The 12,842-nt window shown below is 39.3% G+C and overlaps 1 protein-coding gene across 1 annotated transcript in view; it reads right to left on the minus strand.

Moving 5' to 3' along the window:
* The window catches only part of DUSP22 (dual specificity phosphatase 22), a 44,691-nt gene that overhangs the window by 12,071 nt on the left and 19,778 nt on the right, over positions 1 to 12,842 (minus strand). The window contains exon 4 of the mRNA XM_086469023.1: positions 1,823 to 1,872. Coding sequence (XP_086325149.1) covers positions 1,823 to 1,872 — 50 coding nt within the window. The remainder of the gene's footprint in view (positions 1 to 1,822; positions 1,873 to 12,842) is intronic.

Genomic DNA, 12,842 nt, shown 5'->3' on the forward strand with positions numbered 1-12,842 from the left:
CTCCCAGGTAAGATTGTGTCAAATCCTCACAGACTGAAGAAGACAGCTTCCTTTCAGAAGATTACATGTGCAAAGCAAGCAACATTGCTCTTTGTGAGCATCACAATTTGATTTTACTTGAAGATCTGGACTGTATAAAGCAAAAAAGAAAAATCGGTTACTCATCAAGTTTTATTTTAAGTGATAAAATGTATCAGTATTAGAAGTAATGACGTTTGCTTGCAACCACCTGATACCAAAGCAAGTATTTTAGATGCCTGCAGCGTAACAGAAACAATACTCATGCAAATATTGTATCTTCTTACTGAAGCTTTAATAGCTTTGGTACTGTGCCAGACAGCTCAAGCGCCAAAGGTGGTTTTTCAGTATAACTCCTTGATATTTAACAGTGAGGGAGGGGCCGTATTATACATTGATCAAAGTTCATCACAAATGCCATCCTTTCTATTTCCTTTCCTAGTTGCTCCAGATCTCTATTAACAAAGGAAGCAGATCTGCAAAACATCTTCAGAAATGCTACAGATCAGAATGCCAAGAACTAATATGACAACATGTGAATGTTTCCCTCTAATCTCATTTTTTTCCTTCTTAAAAGGATTTTTTAAAAACATTTATTTATTTTTATTTATTTTAAGTATTAAGGCCACAAAAGTTATCCATGACAAAGGCAGTTAGCTGTCTGCCGCCTTATTACAGTCCTGTCTTGAAATTTAGGGGTTTGGGGTGGTTTTCGTTGGGGGTTGGGCGGGTTTCGTTGGGGGGTTGGTTTGTTTGTTTATTTTCCCCCTAAAATCACAACAGAAATGCAGAATGAAAAGGCAAATCACCGCACATCAAATGCCATACTGGAATCTTCCTAGGGCATGAGAAACACATTCTCCAAAAATATCCCCCGAAAGCATGAGGCGGAATATTGCTGTGATGTGAGAGAAAAACCAGTGCTGCATTTCCTTCCGTACCTACCAGGCCTCTTTCAACTACTTGTTTCTCTACAAAACTTGGTAGCAGGATGTGGCTGAAACGCCCCTCACCTCTCCTCAATATAAACTGTGAGCTCTAGAAGAAAGAGTTGGTCACCATCCAAGTTCTCTTACAAAACCTGTTTTGATTTCTCTTTGGAATCGAGACTTGCTATGCTTAATGGTTCAAAACATTAAAACCAAGGGCAAGTCAATTAGCGTTTCATGAACGTTAGCAGAGATGAGAAAGAACAAGGCTGGGACACCCTAGTTTCAGTACATATATCCTCAAGGCAAGAGTCACCGCAGGGCAGAAAATCCCCACTGTGTCAGCCTACTACAAAGAGCAGCAGAGCTTTCTAAGGCAGGTTCAAGAAGTCCAGAGCAGATAGTTGCAGGGGTAGTTTGCACACTGGGACTTTATCTCGAAGGCTCACTGAGAGGAATTTATTTCAACCCTTGAAGCATCAGGCTTCATACCTCTTTCAAATATTTTCTTTTTGTTAATGGCTGGAGGTAGCGTTAACAAAAAAGAACACCCAAGCAAAAGGATTTGCAAAAACAATGGCTAGAATAAACCAGGACTAAATCAGGAGCAGACGCACTAAGGAATTCCTGAAGTTTAAGGCCACAAATAAAGAGTGTTTACATACTGACCCTCCTACAAATCCTTACAAAGAAAAAGCAGGGTCTGAACCAAAGCAGCTGGAATAAAGCGTTACTGTGTTTTCTTAGTGGATTAAAAAACACATTTGTGTAACACTTGAGAGATCAGAATCAGATCTTTCAGTTCACTGTAAAACAGGCAACACAGTACTGAGGGATTTCTGGGGTTTTGCAATTTATTTTTAAAGAAAACTTACAAGTTCTGTGAGGGTGAGTCAGCAGCAGGAATGCACAGATACTTCACTCCCTGTGTAAAGAAGCAAAAAGGAATGAGAAGAAAATACCCAAGTTAAATACATTTATCTACCACCACACCAGTCCCGCTCTTGACTGGTGCAGTTTTACTGACTTTGAGGAAGGCACACCATTATTCAGACAAGCAGAGATCATCTCTACACAGCCAGATTTTAAAATGCTGTTTTCACAGCTGCTCTGTTGCTAAGACACCAGCACATAGCTTAGTCATGCTTATCCCAAGGCCCAATAGTGAGCTTTTTAAAACAGAAGGAACTTTATTAAAAAGGTGTAAAACTCTTTTTCAAAATCTCTTTCTTCTTACATTTCTAGTAAAACTAAGTTGCGTCTTTTCCTGCCCTTCCCTTTCTCTGAATAGATTCTACAACCTAAAATTGTGATAAGCAATTTGTTTTGATCCCATGCAATTATTCGTATTTGCCTAGTTGATAAACCAAACAAAACGCATTTCAGAGAAGAAACATGTCTTTGGTATGGGTTTTGCTTTTTATTTTAGGGAAACTTCAAGAAGAACACCTGTAAAACTCATACTTTTCTTCCAGAAAGTTAGCCTCACTTTCTTAGTCAGCTATTGTAATAAGTTACAAGATCAATTAGGGAAGTTAGATAACCATTTCTGATGCATTAAAAATGTTACTGGGTATATTTAAAACAACACTATAACCATACACTACTGCTTTGCATTGTCAACGCTCATTTTAACTGTCATTTTATTTTCAAAGCTTGTTTTGCTCCTATGACTGTTAAGAAAAAGAACACTTCTGAAAGCATATTTAGCTAACTTCTCAAATAGGACTTCCAAGAATACAGGTTGCAGCTCAGACATACAAAAACTAAATCATTCACTGGAAGTCTTTCGACTTCTCAGATGCAGTGTTATGAATTTTTCAGATGTACTTGTAAAGACAAGGATTCACAGCAAAAGGTCCACCATAAAATGCACCTTAGTTTATCTTTCTGTTTCAACACAAACCCCAGTAATAATCCTGCATGTTCAACAACACACAGGGAAAGTCACACATTTATCTGTAAGAGATCCTTTGCCAACAAGGTGGAACACAACATGCAGCTACCAGGCATTTAATCTGCCAGCTGGGGTGGCGGGGATGAATTTTCATTGCCCAACTATGACGGCTACCTGAGGCAGCATCTTCTCCACCACCACCTTTGCTTTGCTGGCTCAGAAACCTCTCTTCATTTCCCCTACACACACTTTGCTACTTCACTTGCCATCTCACACCAAACAGCAGTCCCTTTTATGAGAGGTCCTGACCCCTGGTACCATGATATGCCGTCATGCTAATCCTCTGCAAGATGCATGAGCTTCAGCACTATGTCAGACAGGATGCGGTGATACCTCTTCACCACTACTTACACATGGCACCAGCCACTCTCTTAATCCCCCAGAACTGCTTCAGCCAGTATCTTCTTCACAGCCACACTGATTTGAGAGCCTGCCCTGTCCCCACCACGTTTTACCAGACTTCCTCACCCTGACAGACCACCCCCAGCATGCCGCAACCAGAGGAAAGCTGCTTCTGTCTATGGCCTTCTGGTTTGGGGAAGGCAAAGTCAGAGTGGGGAAGGCTTTGCAGTCAGTGCTAAGCCTGGAGATGGAGATGTGGCAGTGCCTGACAAGGGAGAAGGCACCATCAGGACAACACCAAGCCAGTGACAGCATGTGGCATTTTGTGCGAGAGCTGCATGGCAAAACGCAGCTGAGGGGAGACAGAACGAGAATAAAGTCAGTTTGCAAACCAAAGCAGCTTGCTGCCGGAGGCAAAGGCATCAACAAGTAACAGTCCCTCCTGCCTTGGACCAGGAGAAGGGATGCCTGCTGTGGGAAACAGGGATGGCTCCACAGTCGTAAGCTGATCCACAACAGCTTGCACTGGTACATTCATTTAGAAAGACGATATAGCAGTAATACATATATTGACAGGCTGCTGAGCCAAGGATGATAATTACATTGCGACAGATTAATTACAACAATAAGCATCTTGTATGACGCATCTGAGAGGTTTATCTCGGACACTAGTATCACTTCAAGTGAGTCACTCCAGTAGAACAAGAGCCTGTGACCTGAAAGTAAATTTACATGCTATTCTTTCCCCCACACCCCTAGACAACTCCATGCCACTAACTCTGCACCACCAAGGGAAAAAACAGGAAGAAAATTGAAGGTAGGAGATAGGTTAACTCCAGAGCACACTATATGCCAGAAGGTTCACTCCTCCAGCATGCACTGATGCAAGTTGTTCCACAGATTTCAGAAGCTATGGCACTTGCCAAATGGTTTTCACAAGCTGAGTGCAGAGGGGCTTTCAGATCATGTTCACTTTAAAAGCAGAAGTAGCACCAGCACAAGTTTAAGACCCACAATGTTCTTTTTTTGTCATGGCTGGCTAGTTCCCACTACCACAAGCAAGCATGAAACTAGCCTATGAGAGACCGCACACAGTACTGAATGGCTCATCCAGAGCCTGATCCTGGCAGTCTTTAGCACTCACAACACCAGTGAAGGCCACAGCACACTTTTCACTATTGTGCTCACAAATGCTCAGCATCGGCCAATTAGCTTTACTAATATAGCTTCTCAGGCAGATGGTTAGTTACTGGAATATGTATTTTGACTGATGCTTGTCACTTGTACTGGTGTTTTTGGAAGGCTGTGGTGATGGACTCCTCCCTGTGAGGAAATAATCACATACTCAACTCAGAAATAGTTAGAGGTGGGATTTCAAAAGTGCTGTGCAGTGACCTAACCTGACTCCCACAAAAATCAACAATGAAACTCTCAGTCACTTCAACCCAAACACAGTTTGGCCAGAGTTGATAACTCCTGAGAATCCCACCCTACCATCAAGTTTTGCTTCTCTTGGTTGAAATACTACTACTACTAATAGGATGAAATATCATTCATTGTCATTGCTTACCTGAAATACAACGACAACAAGATTGCATGAGGCAGGTATTAATAAATTAGACTCAGGGGAATTTCTGCGTAGATATGCACAAGTTGACTGCTAGAATTATCATTCCCTCACATATGCTGGACAGACCTTCTTTTTTAAACATATTGGCAATAGGAAGATAATTACTGAACCCTGCTGTCTGTGTCTGTTTATTAAAAAAACTACCCAGGGTCATAATATTTTTTGTATATTTGTGCCCCAAGACACTGCAGTCCTTCCTGTGCACATACCCTGCAGATAACATCTAAGAACTGTCCCAAAGGGACCTTTCAAAGCCAACCAAACAAGTAAATACCTACAACAATTTAGATGGGGTACTAGCATACAAGAAAGAGACATCACTATTTGAATACCTAGCAGTTTGTTTGCCATTCTGAAACTGCAAAGCATAACATGTAAGAAGGCACCAGTCACTGAAACAGAGACTAAAACAGAATAAGCTACCTCAAAAGACTGTTGAAGAGTCAAGCAGACCAGCTCCTAGTGAAAATTTCAACAGGTTCCAAATCAGTACCTAGTCTGCAGTTTCATTAAATAAGCTTGAATCTGGTTGCAGATGCAGCATCCACATTGAACCAAAATTGCATATTAATAAAGATGGGAAGATAAATACAAATTTGATGTCAACCATAGGAAGTCTCTGTTTTATTAATTAATTTTTACATTGACTCTGTTTAGTTCTCTAGGAATGACAATTCTCTAAAAATTATTCAGTGGAGGAAGGACAGAACAACTCAAAACAGGTATTGTACCACTTTACCTACACACATTAAATTAGGTGCCACAGAATAGCTACTCACCCCAAAACATGGTATTTGTTCAAAGTAAAGAGAAAAGCTTGCAGTTATAAAAACTGATGAAAAAATAAATATTATTTTAAATCCTACCTGAAGTAATACATCCACTTTATTGAATACTGCTGCTAATACATTATTATTCAAACATTTCTTCAGCTGACAGTTGTCAGTCATGTCTTCTCTCCAAACAAGCTTTCTTCCAGACTACTGATTTTAAAATAATTTGAAAAAAATCAATCCAAACTTTTTAATTACACAAGTTATATATATTCTGTATATATGGAATGTGTTCAAACCCAAGCTCCTAGATCAAAGAGATGCTGAACACAGCTTTCTGCTACTCATCTCAATTCACGACTACTTTCCACTTGTTACTTTTAAATCATTACTCACTTTCTCCAGCAATCACCTTTACCACCAAACACCCGCACTCTCCAATACCCTACACACACTTCTCTAAACATTTTCCTTATTATTCACATCATGATCCTAACTGATGCCCTCATCAAATAAAAGCAGCACTCGCATTTCTTCTGGTGTATTTAACCAGTTAAGATTACCTCAAAAAAAATTTTTTAAAAAAATCAGTAAAATAAAATAATTTTCTTTTCTGTTTTCTGTTTCAGCAGACAGAATAACCACCAAAACTAGATTTCTGTCCCTCTTAGGCCCTGAAACTAAATGCTACAGTTAAACCGATACAGTGAGAGCTAACAAAACTAGAGCAAGTATTCCGATTTCAAGATTGTCAAAGTTGAAACAACCGAGAGTTAAGTAAAATTTCTAAAATTCACTGTTATTTGAGAAACAACAACAACACTTGCACAATTTAATCACAGATTCTAGAACCAAGTCAGTTCTGCTGCAGTGAGCATCAAGGTATTAAAAACAAAAAGGTTTAGGCGCACACATATATATGCAGAGGTTTTACGCCACAGTTAATAAGGTATTCATGGAATTGCAGTCATTTTCAAATTTGTAATTATTTTAGAGTTTGGTCTATAAGATTGGAAATTGAACAGCTATCACACATTCGGAAAAGTCGGTATGACTATAGAACACCACCTTCCTAATATCATTAGCTTCTAAGAAAGATAATTCAATTCAAGATAATTTAATTTGTTATTAAGTCCAGTATTTCATGAAGTGCTCTGGAAACATAACAGTCCCGTTTAAGGAACACTGTTTCTATTCTACTTACCTATAATCTATTTTAAAAACTCCAGCTTCATTTTAAGGAAACTTGCAAACTAGCATTTGGGGTTTTTTAGTAGAAGGTGTAGAATCCTGCAGTGGCAAAATGACACATCTACAAGTGCTACATGTCAGATAATGGATCAGTGACTGAGAATAGGATCTTTAAAGAGCACACACAAATTTAATGACACAATACCAAGAATAATTTCAACTCTGAACAGGATGAGGTGTGAAAAGTACCGTGAGACAAATGCAGCACTGATATGGATATTTTCTCCTCTGTAATGATCAAAGATGTTCTGAAGTCATTAAGAATGATGCTGTTTGATTACACCTTAAATCCTACTAACATACAGTTTATCTGTGAAAGAAAACTGTCCAGCAATTTTTGTGTAAAACTGAGTACTCTAGCAAAACAGTACGCATGAGAATGAGGGGAAGGACTAAAAATGCTACTCATTATTTCATGTTTAGTGGTTTTTCCAAGTAATGTTTTTTACAGATGTTCTTCAGAACATTGTCCCCACCACTGCTGTATATATAACATTTTTGAGGTTCTAGTTAGCACTGGAAACCTGAACTAGAACTTCAGATGTTAAGAGGCGAGGAGAGGGGGAAAGAACCTCAAATTACAAATCTCTGTTCTCCAAGAGCAGGGAGTGGGGGGAAGGGGTTATTAAAAAAAAAAAAAAAAAAGTTTGAAAAGAGCATGATTGTATTTTTGGCATTAAACCTCCCTATTTAAATTTATGTAAAGATGCCATCAACGACTTCCAAGAAATTTTTTTTAGACCTAAACCCCTAAACTTAAATTTGTGAACCCAGATGCAAATAGAAAACCTCCAGCACCTGGCAAGTTCTTTCAGGTTAGTCAAAAACCATGTGTTAATTTGAGTCGTCACATCAACAGATGAGGGCAGGAGGACTTATTTTTGTTTAGGGGCATTTCAGCAAAAAAGCTAAAGTGGGAAACAGCCGGCACAAAGCTTCCTCAAGCCAAACCAACAAGAAGTTATCAAGGGTTTTGTCCAGTAATGCACCAAACTGAACCTGCTAAACTGAAAACCGTTCAACCGTTTGTTTGTCCTTTCAGTTACTTTCTGTAGCAATCAGCATTGGTGCTGATTTTATTAATGACTCACAGAAAATACATTTGTGTTTCAGCAAAAAACAACCACCAATTGACTTTAGTGAACAACACACTCAGGTTTGGTTTTGAAAAATACTATAAATGAAATTGAAATTATATGAAGAACATGAACAACAGAAAGCAGGATGCTCCTGCAATAGAGTTTATACATTTGGTTTGTGTTATCTTGAATAATACAATAGTTTTTACAAGTCATGGGGTTTTTTGTAATGTTTGTTCATGGTTTTCTTAGGAAGTTGCCTCGGTGACACTTTTGAAAAGTCCTTGTCATTAAGGCTGGAATGTGCCTATTACAAATGTAAAGTGTCCTGTTCAAGCCCTCCTTCCCTATCTCTCCTCTCTATCACCCTTTGTAAAATAAAAGGAAAATGTTGAAGAGTTAAGGATTTCACTTTACTTGCACAGAAAGCTGCACATATTATTTCTAATCCTGAATTCCAATTCTAACCTGGCTCATCTGAAAGAATGCAGAGTGGGAGAAAACACTAATAACTTTATGCTAAATTGTAGTTTATCTCCTTTAGGACACACCAAGAATATTTACAGGACTACATACTTCAGCTGAGAGGAAGTACCTTGTTAGTCAGCCTTGACTAGATGATGTATTCAGCCCTCAGGAATGTCAGGGCATATCTAACATCTGAGCACGACCTATCACACTTGGTCCTTGAACCCCCAAGGAGATCTCCAAGTACTACAATAAACCAATATAACCCATCTGCTTCTTTCTTTCAAGGAATGCTGGAACTTGATCACTACACCTCTGCAATATGCTCACATTACAAGCATGGATTACAGACTCTTCACATCATGTCCTCTGCACAGAGCAGGTCAGAGCATTTGCTCTGCTCTAGTCAACACTGTACCCAAGCAATGAGAAACAGCAGGCCTTTACTGGTCTAAACATCTCTCGTGCAAACAGCTCACCATTGAAAGCTTCAAATGGTCCTCATCCTCTCCTCCCTGCCATCTGCTGCTACAGGAATGTGCCTCTCCTGACACAGCTAGGTTGTGTGCTCAGCAATTCAAACAGTGAACTAATTTAGCGCATCAGCACAACAGCCTCTGCCAAGGGTACCCATGATGAAGGCCTGGGCTGACACACTTTAAAAGCCTCTTTGTGGAAGTCTCTTGGAGGCTTCTTAGTGGGTTACTGATGTAATTTTTGAAAAATTAGTCAGAGCATCCAACTTCACAAGCAGAGCAAATGCCAGACAGGGCATCACTTCAAACTAGAGAGAATTGTCTGGTGCTGCTACACCTGAAAGAAAAATGGTAGCTATTTTGCTCAGCATGGCCTTCTGAAACACCTCATGAGGGGAAACCCTTACCATGCAAAGGCAGCGAAACATCATAGAAGAAAGTTAAGTTTTTTATTAGAAAAAGTGCTTGTACACTTCCTCTTGATGGTAGCACAAAGGCAGAAAATTGACAGTTTCCAACACTGGGGATATAAGAGCTTAATGCTATAGATGGAAATGCAACAGTGTGACTTGACTAAATTATAAATCTGTAGAGCTGACCATTATACAACAGCAATGACCTTGCAATATGATATCAGCAACTCTGACTTTGAAGGTTGTCTTGCCACCTCCCTCTTTAATATTTCCTGTAAGCCTTTGTCCTGGATACCAAAGACAGCAAAACCTGTACAGAGAACATGTTGCCCAGCCATATCCAGCAGGGATTTCTCTCATCATGTCACCAAGATGCAATTTTCATATACGAATGGCCTCCTACAGCTCAAGACTTCTGTATGCTCTCCAACATCATAACACAGTTTTGATAGACTGGCGGTTCTCACTTGCTGAGCAGCATCTGTCCAGAATTAGTATATGCTTTTTTTTTTAAAAAAAAAAAAAAAAAAGTAGGGCTGATTGGTTTCCCAGTATTTCCCTATTTAGTTATTTTGTGTTGAGCAGTGATATGTTTTTGAGTCCAGACAAATGCGTTCTGGACTGCTGTCTGTATGAGTATATTCCTTCAGATTACAGAACCAAAGAAGAAAGTTCTAAGGCAGCTTTCAGCACTTGCAGAGTCATCAGCTGGGGATACTGGGGACACAACACAGGAATTTTTTCTTTTGTTTTAGCACAGGCTAATCCCTGTTATACACACACACCAAATGAAGTCAGTCCAGAATGCACAACCATGAGAGAAATAAAAGTTTCCACAAACTGGTGATGTAAAGAAAGAATTAGAAAACTAAAATGAGATGAGGCTATTCCACTTCAAAGCTTCAGTAAAAGTTCTTCCATAGTAAACTTCATCACATTAACTGCTAACAGAAAATATGATAGCTGCAAAAATAGCTGCAAAAATCTATCCACAAACTATGCTAAGCAGATTACTTGCATTGTGCCAGAGCTGCCAGTTCAGTTCCTCTATAGCTTCGTTTACCTTCCTTCTCCAAAAAACTGCACATGTATAGTCTAAAGATCAACTGCATTAAGATTTACAACATCCAGCCGGGCTTAAAAAAATATGAAACTAGATTCCAGATCTTAATGCAAGCTGATATGAATGTATTATCTATACTAGGTCTGCAGGCTATGATAATTTGATCTTAGAAACATTTCTCAGTTTTTGAGAAGTATTCAGTTATTTAGCTCTTCACTTTCCTCCAAAGGTCTGATTTACCAGCCAATGGAAGACTTTTCTTTTTTAATTCATAAACTCCATCCAGCACTTCTTCTTGTGATTTCCCCAGCTGCAACTTTCTCACCCTTAATGCTTTATAAAACAGGTATATCACAGCATTCAGCAGAGATAAAACTGGTGCAGAGAAGTTAATACAGCTTCTCTGTATCATCCTTATTTTTCTACAACATCTATTCCTCACACTTACTAGTTCTGTTCCAGTTACAGCATCTTTTTGTTGCCTGTATTCTATTAATGCATTTGCCTGTTTACTCAGGAGTATGAAAAATTGTTCTAAAAGATCTAAATCAGTATTTGAAACCTATTTCTATTCTAATTAAAATTTTAAAATTTGCAAGGAAAAAAAAAATCTAAAATTCTTTATAATATGACTTGGCTTGTAAAGCTTTTATTTTCAAAGATATAGTTCATTTAAGTTGTGCTGGCTGCACCAGCTAACAGACTGGACAAGGAAGAGGCTTAGTTCAGTCAGCAATTAGGTCTTCCCTAGCTCCCCCACCGCTCCATCCACCTAGCGTATCAATACTTACTTAGGTAGTCATCAATTCAGGAGAAAGGGGAGGAAACCCATTGCTCTGGAGATAGCACATACCAGATTAAAATGATATTGTTAATGGCATCAGAATACAAAGAAAAAAAAAAAAAAAAGAATAAATAACTGTCCTCTGCAGGTGCTCTGGTTAACTACGCAGAATGAGGGGGAAAAAACATAACCTATAAAGCTAACATTTTAAGAAAACTAAAGAAAAATAAAGAGTTTCACAGGCATCACAGAGGATTTTCTCAGCAACCAGAAGACATTATTGCAACATTCAAAAAACTCCATACAGTGCTTTAAGATCACTGTTTTTGTTTGGGGAAGAAATCCCACAAACGGTAAGACTTTAAGCAGAACCATCTAGTACATGAGTACCACAGGGACACAGCTCGGCTGTTCACATGAAATGGAGATGCCTAAAACTTATGACAGCTTTGGTACTGAGCAGAGTGAGATGACAATACCCTCTAACCCCAAAAATTGTGCATCTTTTGTTGGGATTTCATTTACTTACACTTCATCCAAATAACTTAATTGAAACTATCACTTATACTGATACACTCTTTCCTCACCTGAAAAAATCAACACACTAAAAATAAAAACAAACCAAATATTCTCTAGCAACAGAAAACAAAGAAAGAAAACTGACATACATATAGAAGCAGCATACATGTAAAAGCCTACTCTTAATGCAATCTGCCATAAACAGAGTGAACAACAGAAAGCTTTGTGGCAGAGGAGATTGTGTGCCTGTGCACAGGTAAACTCTTGTTGATTTAAGATCTACATTACTGTGATCACTACAAAGTGTCCAAGACGAGCGCAGCATACAGAGCTTCCTGAAATGCAGCAGTGGTCAATCTGACAATGACAATGCTATAAATAAATTAATGCCAAAGAATTCCACAACCACAGGCAACTGGTCACAGGATTCATACATTTACTAGGTCAAACCCTGGTGCAGGTCAAGAGCAACAGCAAAATTACTAGTAACTGACAAATGTGTGGTGGACCGTGTGAAAGAAGCTGGTAGTTTCAGTCCATTTCCTGATTGATGGACAGGTGTCTACAATGCACATAACAGTCACCACAACTGGCACCTCAAAGCGTCTTGGATGGATCGAGGACTGTGAAATGCTCTGGCTGTAAAGTGCAAAGCTCAAACACCTCTGTAACCCTGCCTTACCTGAGTCAACTTCCACACAAAAACAGAGCATGCAAGAAAATCCACTGTTGCCTCTGGCAATGTATTTCAGCACGAACTTACACTCACAGTTAAAGTCTTGTTTACTTCCAGTCTGAATCTGTGTGATGTCATCTGCTAGCCACGCATATCATGCTGTTCTCTGAGGTGGGTTCTCCACATGGAGACCCACGGAAGGTCCATCCATCCCTTCCTCTGTTTGTAGATGATACCTCTCTGCGACAGGGCCTGAGCAACTGTCTGACCAGAACTTCTAGCACCCCTTCCTCCCCCGGGACTCATGCTGTACTCATTCCTGCATTGCACACAGCAATCACTGCCCAATGCAGCAGACGAAGCATTCTTGCTTTTGCCTGTATTTAAGTGTGTGTGGTTGGGAGGACAGTGAGAAGAATGGTAAGAGAGGATTAAGGATGCTGCAAGTTCAGCTGCTTGGACAT

Source organism: Leptosomus discolor, chromosome 8 (genome assembly GCF_034619465.1).
Source record: "Leptosomus discolor isolate bLepDis1 chromosome 8, bLepDis1.hap2, whole genome shotgun sequence".
In the NCBI taxonomy this organism is placed as follows: domain Eukaryota; kingdom Metazoa; phylum Chordata; class Aves; order Leptosomiformes; family Leptosomidae; genus Leptosomus; species Leptosomus discolor.